The sequence below is a fragment of the Schistocerca serialis genome, chromosome 3 (assembly GCF_023864345.2).
Source record: "Schistocerca serialis cubense isolate TAMUIC-IGC-003099 chromosome 3, iqSchSeri2.2, whole genome shotgun sequence".
Taxonomy (NCBI): domain Eukaryota; kingdom Metazoa; phylum Arthropoda; class Insecta; order Orthoptera; family Acrididae; genus Schistocerca; species Schistocerca serialis.
Window position 1 is genome coordinate 681,084,948 of NC_064640.1, and position 25,680 is coordinate 681,110,627.

The 25,680-nt window shown below is 42.1% G+C and overlaps 1 protein-coding gene across 1 annotated transcript in view; it reads right to left on the minus strand.

Moving 5' to 3' along the window:
• Positions 1–1,014: 1,014 nt before the first annotated feature.
• LOC126470563 (uncharacterized) overlaps positions 1,015–25,680 on the minus strand; it is a 341,531-nt gene continuing 316,865 nt past the window's right edge. Inside the window, exons 2-4 of the mRNA XM_050098501.1 lie at positions 20,699–20,768; positions 11,274–11,409; positions 1,015–2,464 (exon numbers count right to left, since the gene is read on the minus strand). Coding sequence (XP_049954458.1) covers positions 1,450–2,464; positions 11,274–11,409; positions 20,699–20,762 — 1,215 coding nt within the window. The 5' untranslated portion in view covers positions 20,763–20,768 and the 3' untranslated portion in view covers positions 1,015–1,449. The remainder of the gene's footprint in view (positions 2,465–11,273; positions 11,410–20,698; positions 20,769–25,680) is intronic.

Consider the following 25,680-nt stretch of genomic DNA (forward strand, 5'->3'; position numbering starts at 1 on the left):
ACGTAAACCAAACACCAAATTCCCACCAGCATATCCATTATATTAGAATCAGAAAATAAAAAAAAGTTACACGATCATTTGAAGAATGTTGAAGGGATTATAACTCGCACACATCTCTGAGTATTTTATGTACCATATCGTGGACAGTCTGTCTGGCGATAGCTCTCTATCTATATATTGCTTAATCCTTAGCTTTAGAAAGATGATAACTGGATGATATAGTCACAATATAACATCATAACATATTAATGTGTTTGTATTGATCATTACCTTTTCTCCTTCAATAGTGTATTGCATTTATTGTCTGTCACACAAATTGTTTTTATATGGCAATGTAGGCTTTCTCGGCGAATATCAATGGTTAAATTTAATCTAAATATTACCCAAGCTGTAGTGTCTTAACGAGTTTCCTACTCGTCATCTTCAGCCTAAAAACGACGTATATAAGCACCGACAAGCTTTAGGGATGGGCTCCTCCTTTTCATATTTTGGAAGGAGATAATACGGACCAAAATAATAAAAAAGTGTCTAGTAAACACAGACTCTAAAATGCTTACTTTAAGAGCTATGAGCACTCGCTCAGTAGAAGAGATGTTTTCATAGTAGCGAAGTTGAACAAGTGCTACTAGCTCGTAAGGTACACATTTTAAAGCCCATGTTTACCAGAGATTTTTTACTTACTTCTGTTTGTCGGTGTTTTTTGGGACACCACCGTATTCACGCAAAAAAAATTAGACGGCTCTACATGAAAAGCAATATAAATCATCAATTAGTATGTTACTTCCTTTTTCGTGATTCATTTCCATTTAAAAATGTTTTTATTTATAGATGGATCATCATCAGATTTTATAGGAAAGGAGTATTTATAGCCTGCTATGTTCGTGACACATAGACTTTTTCTCTCTGTAAACTATTATTTTCCCTTAATGGAAGCATCTAATTCCACCAAAAACTCCAGAGTGTTGCAGGTAAATTAATCGAATTTATTTCATAAATGTCTTGTGTCACAATGTATACATACTCAGTGAATATTTAATTCTATTAATATGTCTTTTTTATCAGCATGCAATATTGTGTTAAGCACAGCACCTGAAAACATCAGTATCTGAAAAACTAAACAGCTCATCACTGTTAAGTAAAATGACAGCGTAAATTATTCACAAAAAAGTAAGACTTGTATTTACACTTAGGGTTTTCATTAACGTAGTCTGCAGCCTCCAAAAAATAGTCAGGATTACCTAAAAAGCTTGCACAATGGGAACTTACAGTGTTAATGCTTACTTAGTTACCTCAAAGATATTTTCCTTGTTCATTATATTTATCGATATCGTACATGTTTTTTGTTAACAAATACGACAGTAAGAGCATACATTTTTAGGACAGTATTAGGCTCATAGGCCACTCTAAACTACATTATCATCTGAAGTTTGAACTTGCGCTAATTTTAGATCAGTTTTTTTCGTTATCCTCGCAGCATTCTTTCGAATGTGTGTAGTTCTGCTCGGTCTTAGGATCACTGCGTGCAGTGGCAAAATTTTCTGCAGGGGTGGATCTCTTCATCGGCCAAAAATCTCCGAAGCCGTTATGGAAAGTGTCACCGTGAAATCCCAAGGAATCCATCTCCGGTCTCCTCTTCATTGGCAGCAATTTGTCAACGCCAACGTCTCCGTCCACGTCCAAAGTGTTACTTTTTTTCTTCATCGGCCAGAACTCTCCGAAACCGTTGCTGAACATGTTACCATGGAATCCCGAGGACCCCATCTCGGGCCGCCTCTTTTGCAGATTTTCTTGTTGAGAGTTCACGCTCGTTTTCCACAAATCAGCGAGTCCATTTGGGAGTGCATCTCGATTTATGACAGTCTCGCCTATCTGCGGACTTCTCTCGAAAAAGCTCCTTTGTTCTGCAGCGTCGTCAAGACCAGGGTCTCTCTCAGATTTCATCGAACCCATGCGGGAGCGAAGCATGTCGAGTACTGCATCTTCGTTCCCTCTCATATACGGCTTAACGGGAAAAGAAGCCGAGATGATTCTCTGCCAGTCGCCCTTGTTTTTCAGTAACTGCCTCCTAGCTCCACCCGGCAGTTGTTGCCCAAACAGGAGCTTCTCCTCCCTAAATCGAGCAGGCAGTTCGTCGGAAGCGAACCCTTCGTTTATCCCAGATTTTTTTTCTACTTCCTCATCTGACCATATGTCTGAATATGGAATCGGTTCTGCAACTTCAGGGTCTCGCTTCACATGTCCTTTCTTCTTCATGGTCCAGAATTCACCGAAGCCGCTAGAAAATGTGTCTCCATGAAAGCCGCTCGATCCCATTTCAGGCCGACGTTTTGAGTATTCCATTGCTTTGGTGGCAGATGGCATAGAGGGGAGGGCACCCACTTCTCTCTTGTAACGTTCATTCTTGCCGGAGCTCTCAGAAACACTGACCATCAGCGGACGCTCCACGCTCTCTACGCTCCGGGACCTGCAGAAAAAGAAAAAAAAAAGCTTTAACATTTCAGCTACAGGTCGGCTCACCAAACTGTTACTCCAACTTTTCCACTGGACACTTAAATGGAAATCAGTTGCATGTATTATGCACAAGGAGAGTGCAATTAAACTCCTCGTCGATGTTGATGTAGACTATCTGATCAAAAGTAGGCTATCTGGACACCCCTACGTAATATAGGATTGACTACTTGATGCCACGACTTGTGGACCGTGAAGTATAAAAAGCAGTGGAGAGTACGCTGTTATTAGTAGAAAAGAAGTAACAGAAGAACTGATAGGTTATGAGAGCTCAGTGACAACGACACGAGAATCGCCGAATAATATTGCATCTTGCCGATATTTTGACTATCATATGTGTAACTGTTTCGTGTGACTGGGTGTGATGAGCGCTTGCGAAGTATTTGTTTTATTACGTATGGGCATGATACAAAAGGAAGGTGAATGGTGAAACATGGTGCATAGCACGTAGTCTGTTCTTCTTGAAATGAACCAAGCTGTCTACCGAACTCGATTTTACATTTGACAGGCGGGTTACCATTAACGATATTTTAAGGTCCTTGGGCGCGACGAGAATTTTTGACGTCTGCCTTACCGATAGCGTCGTTTAGCGTGACATAAACTCGGAAGTTCTAACAGTCCTCAAGGAAAAGAGTCTTGTTTAAAAGACTCAGCTGGTGATTAGAAAACACCGCTAGTGCGAAGCACAGATCGCCCTCTTCACTAAGGATATCTTGTAAATAACTCACCAAATGCTGGAGACCATAGATCAGGGGGAAGGTATGAAAGAAGCTGTTTGGCTGCATTTTTCACAGATCATAATTTAACTATCGCTAATACTCGTTTTAAAAATACTGAAAGAAGCTTGTGTGTGTGGAAAAGACTTGGAGGCATGGGAAGGTTTCAGATAGACTATATAAAGTTAAGATAGAGATTTCGAGAATGGATTTTAAAGCGCAAAACGTTTCCAGGAGCAGATACAGGCTCTGGCCGAAGAAAAATGGGTGGCCGTAAGAGATGAAAAAGTGACGGCAGCAGTGGGTCAAATAGGCAAAAACACAAAGCCCAGCAGAAAGCCTTGGACACCACAAGAAGAAGATACATTAAACCTAATTGACGAAATGAGAAAAAATAAAAGTGTAGCAAATGAAGCAGACAGAAGAAAATTCAGAAGTCTAAAAAATGAGATTGCCAGGAGATGCAAAATGGCAAAGCGGGAATGAATAGACGAAAAATGCAAGGATGCAGAAGCATCCATACTAGAGAACAGAAAGACGCCACCTAACCGAAAATTAATGAGACTGTTGGAGAAAAGATAAGCAGCTATACGAAGAGTTCAGATGGCAAGCCAGTACTACTCAAAGAAGCTAAAAGGTGGAAGGAATGTATAGAAGGGCTAGACAAAGGACAATGAACTTGAAGGCAGTTTGTAGAAAGCATAGATGAAGTTGATGAATATGAATTTGGTGTTATAATACTGAGAGAAGAATTTAACAGAGCACTGAAAGACTTAAGTAAAACAAGGCCAATGGATTAGGCAAGTCCTCATAATTATTGAGGTCCTCTGGAAAGCCAGCTATGATACAACTATTCCACCTGGTGTACAAACTATATATGTCGCGGGGAAGAAAGCCTTCAAAAAAAATAAAATGATTCCAATTAAAAAGAAAGCAGATGCTGATAGGTGCGAATATTACCGAACTATCAGTTTAAAAATCATGCTTCTAAAATACTGACATCACAGATGAATGGAAAAACTGAAAGAACACAATCTGGAGGAACATCATTTTGGTTTCTGGAAAACTGTAGGAACACGCGTACCAATACTGTCGCTCTGACTCATCTTATACGACAGATTAAAAGAAACAAACCTAAATTTATAGCGTTTGTAGATTTAGGCTGCGGTCACAGTGGAAACGACTTCGGCGGTTTCCGACGACGACCGACATCAGTCAAAGACGGTAGAGCGTTTCAAATCAGAGTGCCAGTAGCCTACTTGCATGGCGACAATGCAGCTGATCTCATGGTCCGAACGTAGAGATTTCGGACGACAATTGATGAAATTCAAATGAGTTTGTGTTCTTCGGTAGAATCTGTCGACGTTCTTACACGCAAAATACGAACTGTGAGAAATTTAGAAGTTTAGTTCAAGGAAAAAGGTGTTTGTGGAATCTTGGGGTTGATAAATATCATAATCAGAGTATAGCTTGGACCCTATATACTGAAATTACATTTTTATTGGGATCACAAGTAGACAAAATCTTTGTCGGAAGTTTTAGGCGGAAATGATAACCTCAAAAAATACGAGGGTTATTCGGAAAGTAAGGAACGATTGGTCGCGAGATGGAAACCACAGTGGAAATCCGATGACGTTTTGCACAGGTGTGTTGGGCAGTATCTGTAGTATGCCCGTCGATTGCGTTACGTCGTTATTTTTAGTTCTGGGCACACACAGAGCACATAAAAATACCCAGTGTTTCCCACCAAGTACGAGAGCCTGGTGAGAAATTTTGCCTGAAGCTATGCAGCCAACATTACATAAATGTCGTGCGTTTACTTCTTCAAGACAGTTATCAGCCGCATTCTGCAGGGGCAATGAAGATGCTCCAGCATCGTTTTCAGTTGGAAATGTTTAATTACCCACAATACAGCTCGTAATTGTCTCCCTCTGAGTTTCATCTGTGCTCACATGAACCGCTGGCTATGAAAACAACATTTTGGCACAGACAACGAGCTGTAGGCCAGCGTAGAGAATTGGCGGAAAGCACTGGCGGCTGCCTTCTATAACGAGGGTATTGGAAAGTTGGTACAACGCTACGACAAACGTCTAAGTCGGATCGGCGACAATGGAGATAAGTAGCTGGAAGTTGTCGCTAACTGTTGCAAATAAAACAGATTTGCTTTTCACTGTGGTTTCCATTTCGCGACCTATCGTTCCTTATTTTCTGAATAGCCCTCGTGACTTTTTGAAGTGCGAAGGGTGACCGTACCTTATTTTTAAAGTTACTGTAATGGATATAGGTAAATAGGCATTAGCTTTCTACGAATTATTACTGCTTACTGACATTTTTATGCCAATGGGGTGGTGATTCTGTTAAGTGAGATGGTTTGCAAACGTGGTGCCTGTTTTTACATTTTTCAGTGCTTTAGATGTTCACAGTATCTCATTCGAAAATTTATCATCGTCTTTCAAGCGTACACTGAATGACTGTCATTTAAGGATAATTAGCTTACGTCTGTTTTTCTGATTTTATTTGAAAGAGTACATAGTGCTTGCAATCCTGCTTTTCAATGTCATCAGGAGTCATCCCGAGTGCGTATGTATAACAGAACGTGTCTCTTTCGATCTCATATGTTCGTAGGCATGTATGGTTATTCCAGTGACTGAGGAAAGAGTGTACAGTACCCACCAAGTATTTTTCGAGACAGATATAGCTCATGCACGTGCATTTGACGTCGTCTCCAAGCATAAGAGGCTTCGTGGTACCCATCCCACCCCAGGAGGTTCAAATCTAACCTGCTTCATACATATAATACATCGGCCGCGATGTGACCGAGTTGTTGGCAACTGCTAGCGGGCGATCTATGACGACGGCGTCTGATTACCGTTGCAGGTGCCACAGCCTTACAGAAAGCTTTTCATAATGTTGACACTCTGAAATACAAATACAGATAAAATACAGGGAAAGAAAGGTTACTTATATCTTATACAGAAACCAGACTTCAGTTATATGGCTTGAAAGAGCAGGTGCATATCTTGAAAACAGGTTGTAGTATGAACAGCAGCGTAAGTAAAACAAGAGTAATAAAATGTAATCGAATTAAAGTGGGCGATACCGAACGAATTAGATTAGGAAATAAGACACTAAAAGTTATAGGTAACAACCTATGATGGCCGAAATAGAGAGGACACAAAATGCAAAATGGTTGTAGCACGAAAAGCATTTCTGAAAAAGATAGATTTGTTGTTGTAGTTGTCTTCGGTCCGAAGACAGGTTTGATGCAGCTCTCCATGCTACTGAATACTGTTGGAGCCTCTTCATCTCCGAATAACTAATACAAGCTACAGCTATCCGAATCTGCTTACTGTATTTGTCTCTTTGTCTCCCTCTACGACTTTTACCTCCCACACTTCCCTCGAATACTAAATTGGTGATCCATTGATGCCTCAGAAAGTCCTATCAACCGATCGCTTTTTTTGGTCAATTTATGTCACAAATTCCTTGTCTCCTCAATTGTATTCATAACTTCCTCATTAGTTACGTGATGTACCCATCTAATCGTCAGCATTCTTCTGTGGCTCCACATTTCGAAAGCTTGTATTTTCTTTTCATCGAAACTGTTTATCGTCCATATTTCACTTCCATACGTAGCTACACTCCAGACAAAAACGTTCAGAAAAGACTTCTTAACACTTAAATCGATATTCAACGTTATAAAATTTCTCTTCTTCAGAAATGCTTTTCTTGTCATTACCAGCATACATTTTATATCCTCTCTACTTCAGTTTTCATCACTTATTTTGCTGTCAAAATAGCAAAACTCATCTACTATTTTAAATGTCTCGTTTCCTAATCTAATTCCCTTACCACTACCTTATTTAATTCGACTACATTCCATTATCCTTGTTTTGCTTTTGCTAATGTTCATCTTACATCCTTCTTTGAAGATACTGTCCGTTCCGTTCAACTGCTCTTCCAAGTCCTTTGCTGTCTCTAACAGAATTACGATGTCATCGACAAACCTGAAAGTTTCTATATCTTCTCCCTGACTTTAATTCCTACTCAAAATTTTTTTTTATTTCTTTTACTGCTTGTTCAATGTACATATTGAATAACAATGGAGGTAGGCTACCCTTTGCCGAATGCCGGATTTTTAATCTACAGTTCATAACCAATAAATTGTGGCCCGAGTCCACATTTGATCCTGGAAATGTCTTACAACTTAAAATCTGGTTCCTAAATCTGTGTCTAACCATTATATAATCGATCAGAAACCTTCCGGTGTCTCCAGGTCTCTTCCACGTATACAAACTTCTTTTATGATTCTGAAACCACGTGTTAGGGTTGATTAAATTATGCTCTGTGCAAAATTCTACCAGGCCACGTCCTCTTTCATTCCTTTCCCCAGTCCATATTCACCTACAATTTTTCCTTCTCTTCCTTTTACTACTACTGAATTCCAATCTGAATAATTTCTTTTATCAAATCATAAATTTCTTCAAATCTTCATCCTCTGTGGAGGTAGTTGACATATAAACTTGCACTACTATGGTAGGCGTGGTGGTCTTCGTGTCTATGTTGGCTACCATAAGGCGTTCACTATGCTGTTCACAGTACCTTACGCGCATTCCTATTTTCTTATTCATTGTTAAACCCACTCCTGCATTAACACTATTTGACATTGTATTTATGACCCTGTTTGCATCTGCTCAGAAGTCCTATTCCTCCTGCCACCGAACTTCACTAATTCCCACTATGCCTAACTTGAATGTATCCCTTTCACTTTTTACATTTTATAACCTACCTGCCCGATTAGGGGAGCTAAAATTCCACTCTCCGATCAGTAGAAAACCAACTTTATTTCTCCTGATGACAACAACCTTCTGAATAGTCTCCGCCCGGATATACGAGTGGGGTTCTATTTCACCTCCGGAATATTTTACACGAGAGGACGCCATCATCATTTAACCGTACAGTAGAGCTGCATGCCCTCAGGAAAAATTACGACTGTAGTTTCCCCTTACTTTCAGCCGTTCGCACTACCAGCACAGCAATGCCATTTTGGTTGACGTTATAAGGCTAAATCGGTCAATCATCCAGACTGTTGCCGCTGCAACTACTGAAAAGGCTGCTGTCTCTCTTCGGGAACCACACGTTTGTTTGGCCTCTCACCAGATACCCCTCAGTTGTGGTTGTACTTACTTTACGGCTATCTGTATCGCTGAGTCATGCAAGACACCCCACCGACAGCAAGGTCCATGGTTCATTGGGGCGGGGGAGGGGGGGGGGGGAAATGAATTTGTTAACATGTAATATAAATGTAAGTCGTAGAAAGTCTTTTCCGAAATTACTCATCTGGAGCGTAGCCTGTTACGGAAGTGTAACGTGGACAATAATCAGTTCACAAAGGAAGAGAACAGAAGCTTTGGAAATATGGTGCCACAGAAGAGTGCTGAAGATTAGATGGATAGATCTAGAAACTGATGAGGAGCATTGAATCAAATTGGGGAAAAAGGCAAATTGTGGTAAAACTTGACTAAAAGAAGGGGTCGGTTGACGGGACACATCCTGATGCATGAAGGGATCATTAAATTTGTTATGGAGTGGTGTGAAGTGTAAAAAGTGTAGGAAGAGTAAAAGGGATGAATATGGTAAGCAGGTTCAAACGCAGATTGCAGTAGTTATTCGGAGTTGAAGAGGACTGTTAGTGTAGACTAGAGTGGCGAGCTGTACCAAAAATGGTTTAAATGGCTCTGAGCACTATGGGGTTTAACATCTGAGGTCATCAGTCCCTAGACTTACACAATATTTAAACTAACTTATGCTAGGAACAACACACACACCCAGGACTCGAACCTCCGGGGGGAGGGGCCGCGGAGTCAGTGACATGGCGCCTCTATCCGCACGGCCACTCCGCACGGCTGTGAAATGGAAAAGAAACTTGATGTAAAAGTAGACACCGTGATTTGGAGACTTTAATTTGTTACCGAAAGAGGCATCACAGTGGGTAAGACACTCGACTAACATTCGGGAGGACGGCGAACCCCTTTTCGCTATCCAAATATAAGTTGTACTTGTTTCCCTATACCACTTGAGGAAAATTCCGGAATCATTCCCTTGAAAAAGACCTCCTTCCCTAACCTCCCACAATGCGAGCCTTGTGCTTTGTTTCTAACGAACACTTTGTCGAAGGGACGTTGATCTCTAATCTTCATTTGTTATATTTGTTGGGTGACTTCGTGGAAAAACCAGTGAATCTGTTATGGAAACATCATACAAAACCGTACAGTGATCAATTCTAGAGTGCTACGAGTGCATGCTAAAGAGCAATCCCTCCGAATTTTGTATGTGAAAATTCTTAAAGCTTTTTTTAAATAAAGCAAACGTTATTAACATTCTACATCTTTATTCTTCATGTCTACATATTTGCACTCCTCTGCCGATAGAGGACTTCGGTTTGTAGCGTGTGACATGGCGATGTGTAACGTAAATTACGTCGGTGCGTGAGAAACAACGTGCTGTAATCGAGTTTCGAATTCGAAGAGTTTGTCCACACATGGAGCACCCTCTACTTCAGCATGACAATGCCAGATCACACACGAACAATGCGACATCTGAAACAATCCGACGTCTGTCATTTATCATCCTACACACAGTTCCAACTTGGCCCCATCAGATTTTCATCTGTTTCCAAAACTTAAACAACACCTTCGAGGACTTCGCTTGCCCGCTTGATCACTATCAAATTGTAGGTGAATATGTGGCTCCGTCAACAGACTCAAACATTCTACAGTGACGATGTCAACAAACTGGGCTCTCATTGGGAGAAATGTGTTCACCTTTACGGTGACTATTTTGAGAAATAAATATGTTGACATGGAGAATAAAGTTCTGAATATAACAAATCTTTAAGGGTTTTCACATTAAAAAAAATTAGGAGGCATTGCTTTTCTGCACGCTCTCGTATATCTTGATCTATTTCACTTCCCTGAAGGTTTCCTTCTTGATGGGATCCACGGAACACGACGAATGAATGAATGAGCGAATTAATCACCAGCAGCGTAGACCATCGAAAAGCACTTGCTCCCAAAAAGTCAACAACAGATATGCAAACCTGTATTGCCGTCTACCGCCTCAATATTTACCATCCTTTAGCTTACTCCAATACAGAGGTTGGGCATTTACTTCAAATTATTCCGGCAGTGTTATGAGAGAACTGACTGCGTTTCTGGGAGAGAGGGAGGATTTTGCTTTGACCATGCGTTGGATCCGGCTTTGTGTTGATGAAAATTATAGAGGCATGAAATGAGTATCAACCACTTATCCGCCCCGTGATAGCTGTTGCCTCAAGAATATATTTGACTGTAATCATATCCGGTTTTAGTAGTCAACAGAGGGTGGTGTGCATGCTATGTGTATTTTCTTTGTTCATTTGTACTTTTATCTGACAGGGCCCATGACTGCCCCTCCCACTCTAGGTTGAAATCGCGCGACAGAGGGAGTTCGTACCGCGAGAATGGGGGAGAGGGAGTTGCTTGCCAAAATATCTGGCTGCATTGCTGCAAGATCTTCTGTATGTGATGGAAATATGCCTGTGTGCCAAACGGCAGATGTTACTGGCCTTTCTTCAAGAAGACCGCACAGATTCATTGTGCTAATCTTAGTGGAAGCTACTTTCGACGACTGAATGCTGGAATAGCAACAAGAAAAGGGCCCAATCGTGTTTCATGGCTGATATACCAATATCGAACGGTAACCATCGGAAGACTTCGACCATGTTCTGTAACGAAAACGTGACGGGCTTAGATATAATAAAGAGGGTGTTTCCTATAGTGAAACACTTCGACCATGTTCTGTAAAGAAAACGTGACAGGCTTAGAGATAATAAAGAGGGTGTTTCCTATAGTGAAACCTAGATTAGGTCAATAATTCTGTTTACATGAATAATGCAAATTTCATTACTTTGATAAATACAGTGAAAAACTTCAAGTATCACTTGAAAACGTTATTGATAAAGCGACGCACCACTGAAAATAATTACTCTTTAAACAGGTAACAGTTTACCTCTTCACTGTATGGAAAACGCCGAACTCTTGTCCAAAAATATCGTCATGGAAACCTCTGGCGTTGAAGCCGAGAGGGTCTCTCTTGAGACGCGCAGGTCCTTGGTATTGCATACCACCAGCCACAGGCTCGCCACCTGTCAAAAAAACAAAAACGCCATTTTAGACACCTTCTGTCATCTGAATAAGCTGCAACATTCATATAAGTATTGTAATTAATTATGTAACTAAGTTCCATAATAGTTTTAAACACTGCATTAACACAGATTCCGTTAGCTGACAAGAGAGAATGGAAAATGAGAAAAGTTTGCGCATTGCAGTGCCGTGATAGTGCCGTTACGGATTATTAAGACGATAAAGAAAGTGGCAGGGAAAAATTATGAGCGCATGGGTGGGCCGTTCATTTAGAGTGACCCCACAGCGTCATCATACTAAATGTCTGCATTCAACAAACTGAATACGATCAGTAGTGTCACATTCCCACACTCCACGAGAAACTGACAATTGATTTAACAGTTAACACAGGATAAGGAGAACAGTTGGGAGATCGGGAACTGCACGTTACCGCTTCATTTGCACTTGAAAGCCAAATACTGGTCACAACAACGTCTTGTAACATCGCCGTCGGCTGCGGAGTGGAGTGTTTACAAAATACTAAACGGTGTATTCGCGACATTAGATGTACAGACTTCAGGTTCACTTTTAGGTGAAGGCTGAAATATTTTCTTATTCCATATCGAGTATACTGTTAGGAAACAAATACGGCATAATAAATACAATTTTACGTCTATCACTGTTACCCATAGATGGCTGCGTCAAATACCGTTGGTACAAAGAAAAATAAGCTCGACTGAAATATACTTAAAGGGAAAGGGCCTCCGACTGAACTACAACCAAATTCGTAATTTTTTTCCTCTAGTATGATGTAAAACACTACAACTTGTGTTAACCACCTTTCCGGAGAACACACGAGACATACACTTGCGTATCCTTGAATTTTCATTATTTAAGTTCTGCGGTCAATGTCCTTGCTGTAGCCATAGCATCACATTAACCCAAGACTGAAAGGGAAAGTGAAATGCACCATTGGTCTTAGAACAGAGTCACTTTTAGTTTATTGTTTTAGTGTATCAACTGTTCGGGTGCGTTTATTTATGAGCTATTAGGGAGCTATCAGTCTTGAATGGCCCTTGCAGCAGTGACAGCAGCAGCTACCACCACCTGTTGATGTCGAGCAGTTGCATCGATGAAATATTGTGCGAGTTACACATTACGATCCGGCGGCAAACCCGTGAAGCGTATTTGCACAATATAACTGTTTGTCCTTTACAGTCGATTATCAGTTTGTCTCACGATCCTGAATGGACTCCATGTGAACCTTCACCTTGAAGGCGAGAATAGGGGAAGAGAACAACGATAATGATAAAAAGATCATCCAGCAAGAAATGACAGTGAATAAAGCAAATTGCAGGTAATTAAGCTAACGATTAAAATATGAAGAAGGTAAAAATGTTTGGAATTTAGCATGTTAAAATACTCCTTAAAAGTATACTGTAATGAAGCGTACCCAACAGCATGCATTATGCTGGTCTAATTAGTCATTCCAGAAAATCAAATTATAGTCTTTGTGAAAGATCACATATGCTAATTAAAAAAGTACAATTCGCACAATGTATATGACTTTCCAAATTACGCAAACCTGCAAAAATGCATTACAGAATATTTAGGTTTACTGTCTGGAAACGGAAAACCATTTACAAAATTTTATTCCACAAAAATGAAATACCATTGCACACAGTGACTCAAATAATGATTATCAAACACAAATTATTTCTAAAATATTTAAGAGATTTTTGGTAGAACCTGCTTTATGAGAAATCGCTGTTTTTAATATTATCAAACTTTGAGCAAAAATTCTCACAGCTCTCAATATTGCCTCCAACGTACTAAAAATCAAAATTCTCAGAGGGTTCTTTGCTTCATTAAAGGGTAAGTAAAACACTGTCGCTGTACAAGATGCTATGGAGCAGTGTTACGCTACTGTATGATCCCATATTTCTAAAATCACTAGCTGAGCACCCAGCGCTGTCCAGATGTATACATATCCCAATTCTGTTAGTCTATCCTCTGCTTCTTCCTCTCTTTGTCCGTTTGCTCTCTCCTTTACCATCCCTCTATCCATCTCCCTCTCCCCCCTTCTCTTTGTCCACTTCCTCCACCCCCACCACACTCATTCTCCATCTAGTCTTGCCCACCTGTCCATCACGTACTGCCCCCTCTCTCAGACCATCTGCTCCTCCCCACCCTCTCTGACCATCTGCTACACCCTCTATCCGTCTCCTCCTCCCCCCTCTAAACCCATCTCCTCCTGACCCCTCTATCTCCTCCTCGCCTCTTCTCTCCCTCTCTCTCTCAGCGTATCTCCTTCCCCCTCTCTGTTCATCTCCTCCTCTTCTCTTTCTCTGTCCATTCCGCCCCTCCCTCAACTCTTAGTCGATCTCCTCTTTCCCTATACCTGTGCTGATCTCCTTTATCTTCTCTTTCTGTCCATTTCTTCCTCCGCTCATACCCTCTCCATGTTATCACCCCGTGCCAAATTGGAGTTGGCTGCTTCTTATCCCAACAGTATTTCTTTCCAGAAAGAAAGTATTATGTCTACCAAATTTGGTTTAAATAGATTCAGAGGTTTAAGAGGAGTTTCCTATCCCTGGCTTTGCCATTAGGTGGCTTGCAGAGTATGATGTAGATTTAGATACATTCATACGGACATTTTACACATATTTAACATATCTCATACGTATTTGTATACGTATTTCACCTGTATTTCTAGCGAATTTCGTCCTGCATTTTCGTTTCCACACAGCTCTAATCTAATCTAATCTCATCGCGAACAGGCCATGAAGGCGCAACAGTACCGACCGGCCGCCGTGTCATCCTCAGCCCATAGGCGTTACTGGATGCAGATACGGAGGGGCATGTGGTCAGCACACCGTTCTCCAGGCCGTATGTCAGTTTACTTCTCAGTCAAGTAGCTCCTCAGTTTGCCTCACAAAGGCTGAGTGCACCCCGCTTGCCAAAAGCGCTCGGCAGACTGGATGGTCACCCATCCAAGTGCTAGTCCAGCGCTTAACTTCGGTGATCTGACGGGAAACAGCATTACCACTGTGGCAAGGCCGTTGGCTCTACATAGCTGAATGTTTATAAAATCATATCTCCTGAAGTATGAGTCGTACAACGATAAACGTTTCTAGGTAAACTCAGCGGCATATGTGAGTGCTGTCGGCGAAATGAGTGACGAATGAAATTATTTGCAGAAGAAGTAAAAAATTAAAACGACATGTCTGATGCGGAAGTTTTACTACATGAACAGTAAAAAGGTAGTAAACGATAAACTTTTCCCCTTTCATGATTTTGTGGGGGTTATCAGCGAGAAAATGTATCGTAAAGGTTTGAAATTATGTGTTAAGTTTGTTGCAGGTCACTAATTGCTCTCATTCTCAAGTACTGGATGAAAGAAGTCTGGGTATTCACGCGTCGTTAGCTACTTATTTTTCACCTCTACCCCCATCCCTTTGATAGGTAGATGGTTCTTACCCTCATATCGACTCTTTTTTTTCTTTTATTTTTTTATTGTTATTACTATGGGACTTAGCTTCTGTGGTCATCAGTCCCCTAGAACTTAGAACGACTTAAACCTAACTAACCTAAGAACATCACACACATCCATGCCCGAGGCAGGATTCGAACCTGCGACCGTATCGGTCGCGCGGTTCCAAACTGTAACGCCTGGAACCGCTCGGCCACCCCGGCCGGCTATCGATTCTTTCCGGACAGTAAGTGATATGTGCACGAAGTTTGGTTGAAATCCATCCAGTGATCCAGGATGAAATGTGGAACAAACACACATAAATTTTTATCATATATATGGATTTATAGCTAATATTTGTATGATACAAACTTTTAGCTGATTATTCCTCAAGAGTGAGTTAAATTGACGATTTTGCTGTAGTTCTAACCCAAGTGGAAATGTAACGTTTTCCCATTTTGATGTCTTCTCATTCTTCACGTAATTTCTTAACATCACTCTATATGAAGAAATCGCTATTGGACACGCTTTTCCGAATTACTTTAATGTAAATTATTCGCACTCCTTGAATATTTCTTGGTTTACTTTACCTTTGTGCTAGAGATATGAAATGTTAGTAGTTATGATTTTAGTCAGCTCATTGGCCAGAGTCGATAGTAATAATCCCGTGTGGCTCAGTGGCCTGGCACAAGTCTTTCAACTGGACGCCACTTCGGCGAATTGTGTGTCCGTAGCTTACACCAGTAATCCTATAGAACCACTCGTCGTTTTTGGTGAATCTACTCGTCATTGAGAAGTGAAGACTAGGTGAAAGGCGAACCGAAAAACCGAGCGTCAGAGCCAGATTCGATCCACGACCTTGCGGTTTCCAGACACACGCCTTACCAGGCCGGACCGCAGGAGTCCATACATCGCTGGTAAATATTTGACGCTCCGTAGCGAGCGCAACACTTCGAATAATGCTGGTGGCAGAAATTTTATCCCAACAGTTTGAGACGACAGATGAAGGTGCATGGTTGTTGATTACCAGATTACGCCAAATGTCTTGTCAGATGTCAAACTTCTGTCCTGTGTCTATTGGTGTGAGGCTATAGTAGTTTGACAACGTAGTATGAAAAGCCCGCTAAAATTATATCGACTCAACACTGCCGTTTTGCACACCATGCATTGTCGGTTCAGATAAATACCGAACGGTAGTCATTTATATTATATACTGTTCTTCATAAAGAAACAGTTCCAATTTCGTAACACATGCTAGAGGATTATAGTGGACCCTCACTTTTTTCCAGTAAGTTACATACACAGACGCTCAACAATACTAAAATAGGATGATTGTAGAGATCATGGAAAATGTGTTCATTCACTCTCATGCTGATTAAACGAACCTTACTCGTTCACAATCACCATCAACAACATTTTGCATGATATAATTTCCTTCTGAGGATATCCGCCTGGATAGCCGAGCGCGTTAACGCACCACTTCCGGGATTCGGGGAGGCGAACTCGCTCTGGACTGAATCCGCATCTTGGATTTGCGACGTAAATTCGCTTACGACGAGGCTGTAAGTGGTTTTTACGCGGTTTCCCACATCCAACGAGGTAATTGCCCTACCAAAATATCTGGCAGAAAACCCGAGAAAATTCTGGTCCTACGTAAAGTTGCTAAGTGGTTCTAAGGCTTCCATCCAGTCACTTGTTGACCAGTCTGGTGTTGGAGTTGAAGATAGCAAAACGAAAGCCGAAGTTTTAAACACGTTCAAGAAATCATTCACACAACAGAACCGTTCAAACATACTGTCATTTGACCATTGGACAGTATGGTATACTCCCGTATGGACTGCAGAGTAATAAGTATCCCTGACGTACAGAAAAAACCGAAAGAGTTGAAAAAAAAAAGTCACCAGGTCCGGATGGAATTCAAATTCAGTTTTTGAAAGAGCACTCTACGGCATTGGCCCCTTACTTAGCTCGCATTTATCGTGAATCTCTCGCTCAGCGCAATGTCCAAAGCGACTGGAAAAAAGCGCAGGTGACTCCTGTGTGTAAGAAGGCAAAAGAATGGAACCGCAAAATTGCAGGCCAATATACCGATTTGCTGGAGAATATTTGAACATATTCTCAGTTCAAATGACATAAATTTTCTTGAGACCGAGAAGCTAATGTCCGCGAATCAGCAAGGTTTTAGAAAGCATCGCTCGTCGAAACTCAGCTTGCCCTTTTCTCAAATGATATATTGCGAACTATGGAAGAAGGGCCACAGGCAGATTCCAATTTCTAATTTTCTGGAAAGCATTTAACACGGTGCTCCATTGCAGGCTGTTAAAGAAAGTAAGAGCGTATGGAAAAGGTTCACACATATGTGAGTGGCTCGAAGACTTCTAAAGTTATAGAACTCAGTATGTACTCTTCGACGGCAACTGTTCATCAGAGACAAGGGTATCGTCAGGAGTGCCCCAGGAAAGTGTGATAGGTCCGCTATTATTCTCTATATGCATAAATGATTTGGCGTACAGGATGGGCTGCAATCTTCGGTTATTTGCTAATGATGCTGTGGTGTACGGTAAAGTGTCGACATTGAGTGACTGTGGAAGGGTATAAGAAGATTCAGATAAAATTTCTAGCCGATGTGAGGAATAACAGCTAGCTTTAAATGTAGAAAAATATAATTTAATGCTGATGAGTAAGAAAAACAAACCCCTTAATGTTCAGATACAGCATTAGTATTGTCCTGCCTGACACAGTCACGTCCTTTAAATATTTAGGCGTAACGTTGCAAACCCATACGAAATGGAACGAGCATTTGAGGGTTATAGTAGGAAAGGCGAATGGTCGACTTCGGTTTACTGGGACAATTTTAGGTAAGAGTGGTTCACTTGGAAAGGAGGCCGCATACAGGACGCTAGTGCGACCTATTCTTGAGTACTGTTTGAGTGTTTAGGATCCGTACCAGAACGGATTAAAGGAAGACATCGAAGAAATTCAGAGGCGGGTTGCTAGATTTGTTACTGGTAGATTCGAACAATACGCAAGTGTCAACGGTGACGCTTCGAGAACTCAAATTAGAATCCCTGGAGGGAAGGCAACGTTCTTTTCGAGGAACGCTATTGAGAAAATTTAGAGAACAAGAATTTGAAGCTGACTGTAGAGCGATTCTGTTGCCTGCAACGTACGTTGACCGTAATGACCACGAAGATAAGATACGAGAAATTAGGGCTCATACGGAGGCATATAGACAGTCGTTTTTCCTCATACTGTTTGCGAGAGGAATAGGAAAGAAAAGGTCTAGTACTGTTACGGGGTACCCTCCGCCAAGCGCCGTAAGGTGGACTGCGGAGTATCGATGTAGATGTAGATGTAGAAATACCGAACTGGTACCCACTTCCCGCATGAGATACACGCCACGCAAAAATTTCGTAAACATTCAGATACTTAATCACAAGGTTTCTTCTAAACGCGGTCAGAGGGAGCACAGATTTCGTCCTGGGGAGAGTGATAGCTTCAGAAGGGCATCAGGCCAGCCACTGCCATTAACATTGTCACAGCCCACATAACAATGCCGAGCCCGTGGAGAAACGAGAACAGGCAAGGAATTAGAAGACTGCTGCTGGGAAAAATATCATCCTCCTGAATGGAACGTTGTCGTGTAAAACACTTCCGAAGAGCCTGTGAGCTACCTTCCCTTTCAATGACACCATAGGATGACCTGAAAGCTACAATATGATCTAAGCCATTAAAGAATCTCTGACAAGATTCAAAGTTGTCAGAAGGGAGTCTTGATTGCATGCTTCCGCCTGTGTGATCCACTCGTAATCACTTACAGTAGTGCGGAACAGTGTAAAAGTTGTGTTTTCGTGTTACATAACATATTTCTACTGGCCAATAGTTGAGGGCTTTTACGTTTTGCATCACGAAAACGTCATATTTACGTTTATACGGTTGACAAGAGTTTTCAAAGAAGCGCTCTATAGTGAATATTGTGTTTATGAATTCCCCATCACACCGGCACAACATAATCTAGAAGCGCATTAAACATAGAACGGAATACTGGAAATCGGCGTTCAGTCTGATGATCAGGAACCGTATTCCTCCACATCTCATCTCCTAGCTGTCCCAATAGTGGTGATGAAAAACTCCTTCGCCGGCCGGTGTGGCCGTGCGGCTCTAAGCGCGTCAGTTTGGAACCGCGTGACCGCTACGGTCGCAGGTTCGAATCCTGCCTCGGGCATGGATGTGTGTGATGTCCTTAGGTTAGTTAGGTTTAAGTAGTTCTAAGTTCTAGGGGACTGATGACCTCAGTAGTTAAGTCCCATAGTGCTCAGAGCCATTTTTGAAAAACTCCTTCCATCCTCAACATTCGAAATGACGAACTGCAGTATCGTAAGCTCCAGAAGTTGGCATTCTGCAGTGCTAGGTATGTCATATAGTTATCTTTCAAGAGTGGTGTACATATAAGAAGTCTGTCCAACTTTAGAACAGCACTTTTACATATAGTGGTTGGATAAAAATATGGAAACATCGCGAGAAATGCTTGCTTGAACATAAATGCATATGCTATCCAAGCCCATATATAGTGATGTTGTATTTGTCCACGAACGGCGCCTGTACAATGTTCTCAATATGCTGCAAGCATCAGTCGTGGTCACAACAATGTTCTGTGTAAATTGTGAGTGCATTATGTCGGAGTGAAGTGAATTCGAACGTGCGAAAATTGTTGGTGCTTGTATGGTGAGTGCTTCCGTAAACAAGGGAGCCAAAATGTTTGGGGTTTCAAGAGGCACCGTATGAAGATTTATACTGCGTACAAAGAAAACGGAAAAACATCATCCTCAAAGTCACAACGCTGACAGAAGTGTGTGTTGATTGATCGTGACAGAGATCATTGAAGATGATTGCGACCAAAAATAAGAGGACGACAGCTGTAAAAGTCACCTCAGCGTCGCACTCGCGAAACCTGTCAGCACCAAATAACGTGAAGGGAGCTCCGAAGCGGGGAATTGCAGGACGGAATTCCAAAACCATTCATCAGTGATGCAAATGCTAATAGCAGGAAAACGTGGCTCCAAAGCCATGAAACGTGGACTGTGGTGCAATGGAAGAAAGTCATTTAGTCGGATGAGTCTTGTTCCACACTGATTCCAAATTCTGGCCGAGTTTACGCCCAAAACGTAAAACACGGTGGTGTTTCGTTGCTCAGCTATATCGTGGTATTCCATGAACCCCATAGTTACTGTGCAAGGTCGCATTACTGTCAAGGGTTTTGTGGCCATTTTGGTTGATCACGTCCATCTCATCGCACAATGTTTCTTCGCCAATGATGATGCTGTGTTCCAAGACGACTGGATCCCTTTTCACACAGCGAGCATTTGTGGTCTTCTTAGGAGAGAAGTGTGCGTGATCGCTTCTACCTCCATCATCGTTAGCTGAATTGGCCACTACTTTGCATGAAGAATAGAGAAAAGAAAAGATTGCTTTGGAAACCATACAAATGGTTCAAATGGCTCTAAGCACTATGGGACTTAACATCTAAGTCCCTTGGACTTAGAACTACTTAAACCTAACTAACCTAAGGGCATCACACACATCGATGCCCGAGACAGGATTCGAACCTGCGACCCTAGCAGCAGCGCGGTTCCGGACTGAAGCGCCTAGAATCGCTCTGCCACAGCGGCCGGCGAAACTATACATGACCGGTATTTATCCTTCCCGAGACGACTGGAAGCTGTTTTGTATACCAATGGTTTTCCCATACCGTATAAATTGTGTTTTTGGTGTTTCCATTTTTATGTCCACCTCCTGTATCCGCAACAAATGTTAGTTGACATCGGTGACACTAGACGTACCTGTAGCATGGAGTGTGGCGGCGACGCCAGCAGCGACCAGCAGCACGGCGACGCCCAGCTTCATCGCAATCTGCAACACGACGTTCCATTGTTAGTAACTCCACACAGCAGGGCAGCCTTACAGCTAGAATTATGACTTTGTAAAAACTTTGTTGCTAGTTACTGCAGTCTCCAGGGAGAATCCCAGTTAAGGTAGCACGGTGTGCCGAGAATTCATAGTGTTTTAGATAAATGCTAAGAGTAATTCTCCTGACTCAGGATCACCACTACAGGTACGCTTTCAAGATATAGATATATGACATTAATTGTACAGAGAGTCCGAATCGGATTTAACTTCCCTTGACTTTTTCCTTTGGAGGGAATGTCGAGGGCGTGGTGTACTTTATTCCACTTAACACCAAAGCTGACCTGACTGAACGAATCGATCTTTCTATCGACGTGAATCAGAATTATGTCATGCTCGAAAGAGTTGCACGATCATTGTTGTCAAGCTACCAATCATGTAAAGTTGTTGTTATATATTCTCACAGCCTTACGAACTTGTCATGCACTTAACTGAAAGGATAAAAAAAAAATGTTTCTCAAATTTCATCAGTGAGATCCGCAGACAACCTCCATAAAGATGTACAAAGATATCGAAATGATGGGAACGACCTAGCGAGTTGGCTTGGAGGGAGTACTGGTGATGTACCTCTCTTTCTTTATTTATTTTTAATTTTTCTGCTCCTACTTTACCTCTGACTACTTTACAGGATTAGGACTTTGAGCTCGGAGTTAATATGTCTAGGGGACCGAAAGAGTAGTTACTCGCATTTAACTTGTTCTGTCCTCATTTCTCAAGGAATTTGTCTTTATGTGGGAAGAGCTGGTCAGCAGTTCCTCGTAGTGGACAGGAAATTCTCTCAAGTGGTAACAAAGCTAAACGCTCGTTTGTCTATTGAAAAAAATCTATCTAACAATTTAAATACTATTGCACTTGCATTGGCCAAAGCCCCCATGTGATCTTGATGGTTACTGACTGTCACTATATTCAGGTTATGCACATTTGACAAAATCTGACACTGTCCACAAAAATGATCAAAAATGGCTCTGAGCACAATGATTCTTGACATCTGAGATCACCAGTCTCCTAGAACTTAGAACTACTTAAACCTAACTAACCTAAGGACAACACACACATCCATGCCCATCCATGCCCGTGGCAGGATTCGAACGTGCGGCCGTAGCGGTCGCGCGGTTCCAGACTGAAGAGCCTGGAACCACTCAGCCACACCGGCCGGTCAAAAATGATCAAAATCGTGCTTATCCACGTAAATTTTCTAAGTCAAGAACTGTCCACCCCAGAAACTACGTTCAAACGGAGTGCGAGTTGATCTGAGCTCGACGTCTCTTCGAATCACACGCAGTTCTTTAGAGTTTAAACTGTGCACACAATGTACCGTACATACTGATAAGCTACCCCAACCCGCTCGACGATGAATGACACTCTACTGCGCCGTTTTCTTTTTCACGTTTCATTTCTTTCTGTTATTGAGCAAGACGGTGTTATCGACAGCTCGACAATGATGTTCTTTGATTATTTATGCTTCCCAGTTGGGAATTTATTTGGAGGGGACTGCTTTGGAACAGTTCAGATGTTCACCTTACATCCAAGCGAGCCCTCCAAAAATTCTGTCGAGAACTGCTGGTGTTATTACTTCCATACCTTGTCTTCTCGCGCGTTCGCACCTCATCATCTCTCATTTTTCCCTCCATCGAGGGTCATCAGTGTTGTTTAGCTGCGACAACCGCTATCGCCTGCACTCAGCGGTTGACCATCTCTGTATGTTTGCCGTGCTCATACACTTGGGTTGTGTGCGTTCCTGCCCTCAGTTTGCGAGAACGCCGACACCGCGTTCAAGTGCGAATTGTTTTGTACTGCGTGGAGCTCCATCTGTTGCCGGTGCGCCTCCCGCAGTAAACAGCAGGCAGCTTCCATCTCGATCCGGAATTTGGTCTCTCCGCGCCCGCGTCCCAGCGGTCATTTATAGTCGAGAACGGCGGGCGCAGCGATGTCAATGACCATCAAAATCTCTTATTCAAATTTACTGCGGCATGTGACCCGTGTAAGGATGCATCTTTTTGCTGCACGTCTCGATACGTGATAAAAATTAAGTCTCTGCCTTTCTTACAAGAGATGAAGTGAGAAATTAAAATTCACAAAAGAAGACAATAAGTCTAACAATTTGCTGCAGTAATGTCGTAGAAAGAAAGAAAGGTAAAAATAAAAAATTAAAAGGCAAAAATAAAAAACTGTACTTTTGACAAGAAGAGAATAGAAGCTTTCGAAATGTGGTACTACAGAAGAATGCCGAAGATTAGATGGGTAGATCACATAACTAATGAGGACGTATTGAACAGAATTGGGGAGAAGAGGAGTTTGTGGCACAACTTGATTAGAAGAAGGGATCGGTTGGTAGGACATGTTCTGAGGCATCGAGGGATCACCAATTTAGTATTGGAGGGCAACGTGGAGGGTAAAAATCGTAGAGGGAGACCAAGAGATGAATACACTAAGCAGATTCAGAAGGATGTACGCTGCAGTACGTACTGGGAGATGAAGCAGCTTGCACAGGATAGAGTAGCATGGAGAGCTGCATCAAACCAGTCTCAGGACTGAAGACCACAACAACAACAACAACAACAACATGTACTATGTGCATAACAAATCCTACGCCTGGATGAAATGTGAAGGGATGGCTTAAAATGGTTCAAATGGCACTGAGCACTATGGGACTTAACATCTATGGTCATCAGTCCCCTAGAACTACTTAAACCTAACTAACCTAAGGACATCACAGAACACCCAGTCATCACGAGGCAGAGAAAATCCCTCACTCCGCCGGGAATCGAACCCGGGAACCCGGGCGCGGGAAGCGAGAACGCTACCGCACGACCTGTTAAGGGATGTTCTCATTACAACACACCGGCAGATTACCCCTCTACGCGGCAACTATTACTTATCATGTGCTTTTGAATGTTTTCTGGACGCAATAATATTGCCGAGATTCTCGTGCAAGGCTTTGGATGGCGTCGTTAACACTCTGCGATATATCGTTAAAGCAAAACAGTCGACATCATCGCCTGACGATGACGAGTAGGTTCTTCGTCAGAACATCACAGAACTTTTGTGACATCATCCGATTCAACGGCCGAGAGTCCCGGCACCAGTAATTACCGTTATACACCGATATATTAACACGGTGTTTGTGACTAAACAGCCTATTTCAAGTTTCAAGTTAACAAGCTACAGTTCGGAAACTAATGATGAGCATTGTACGGACTAAAGGAGAAGGACCATGGGGTCCAGATGAATTTTTAGCTCTGTGATGAGGGAGGCTGGAAGCGCGGAGCAAGGTAAACTGCGGCCGTGGCTCGTTTTCTCAGCCTGAGGGTCTGTGGCTGCGGCCTTAACGAGCGCCACGATGGCTTTTGAAGCAGTCGCCCAGGGCTGCGCCCTCCTTATTACCCATCCGCTTTTAGGCTGTCCCGTGCTTAAACAGCAATACACTATCATCGTGTCTGTCATCATACTACGCAACATTCGGACAGTTGAGAGCGTATTTCCTATACGAGATATCTGATGGGCTGCCGAACCAGGTAAAGAATATTTACAACACATTTGGTTTACGATAACCCACCCGGACAGTCCAGCTTGTTAAAGCGTCTCTTCTAGGATTCCGGGAGGCGCGCCAGCCCGGGATCGAATCCGTTCGGCGGGTCGGTCTGCGGCTAACGTGGATGTGGTATTTAGATGATTTCTCACATTCAACTACGTAAATACCGGGCTGATTCCGGGGTCCTGCCTCAGAGCCACGATGCTCCAGCATTTAGTAAACGATCTCAGAGTTGAAGATGTTCTCTACTCCAGACGCAGACAAACGGGTTACACGAACTCCGTCCCGATGGGATCACAAGGTAAGTATGACGAAGAAAAGAAAATTTGGCCTACGATATTACAAAAGTTCGGAAAATGAATGTTTATATTTGAAGAAAGATAGACAATCTTATATTCAGGTGGTCCACCGGTTGCGTGTATTTGGTGAAGGACATCGTGTTTTACACCACGAGTTGCTCATCAAAGGTATTTATTTGCCAGACCGATTGGGGCTTTGAGCCCATCATCGGTGGCGTCTGATACAGAGGGTAAACAAATAAATATACCCCAATCGACATCGATAGCACAGAAAATTTTGTATACATTAAAGTCTAATGGTTAAAAATGACATCTATCGGAAAAATATAGGTATGGTTATGAACAGGGCTCTAATCAGATTTTGAATATTCATGGATATCTATGTTTTCTAGATCCACATTATTTTACGCCTTTGTGAAGATTTTATACTTGACAGGCATGCCTTTTGTTGTAGACATGCACAGTATGCAAGTAATCTTACGTTTCTACTTTAATGCGTACAAATTGTTGTGTGTGTTATTGACATCGATATGCGTACATTTACTTATCCTCTGAGTCAGATGATACTGATGATAGGCTGGCTGCATAGACGAATACCAGTTTGGCAAATAAATGCTATTGAAGTGCATCTGATGGTGTACGACAAGATGTCCTATATCAAAAATAAACAAAATAGAAAAAGTCCTTACACAAAAATCGAACGAAGTTAATAGGGAATGTGGCTACCCATAATTGTCAAATACTACTGCAAAAACGTGACATAAAAACTGTAAACGGGTTCAAGAGGCCTACTGGCAGCCAGTTTAATTCCTGAGGAAGAGCTGTTCCAAGGTTTAGAAGAATCCTTGATAGCAGCTAACAGGTTGCAATTTCCCTCTCTGGTGCATTTGTAAGATTCAGATATGAAGGCCTGGCTGGTCACTCCGAATGAGGAACTCATCCATCATAATAGCTCGTTCCTGACAATCATCATCGTCCATGAAGCGGGTTGAAAACTTCACCTCTGGCTACTATACCTTGATTTTAA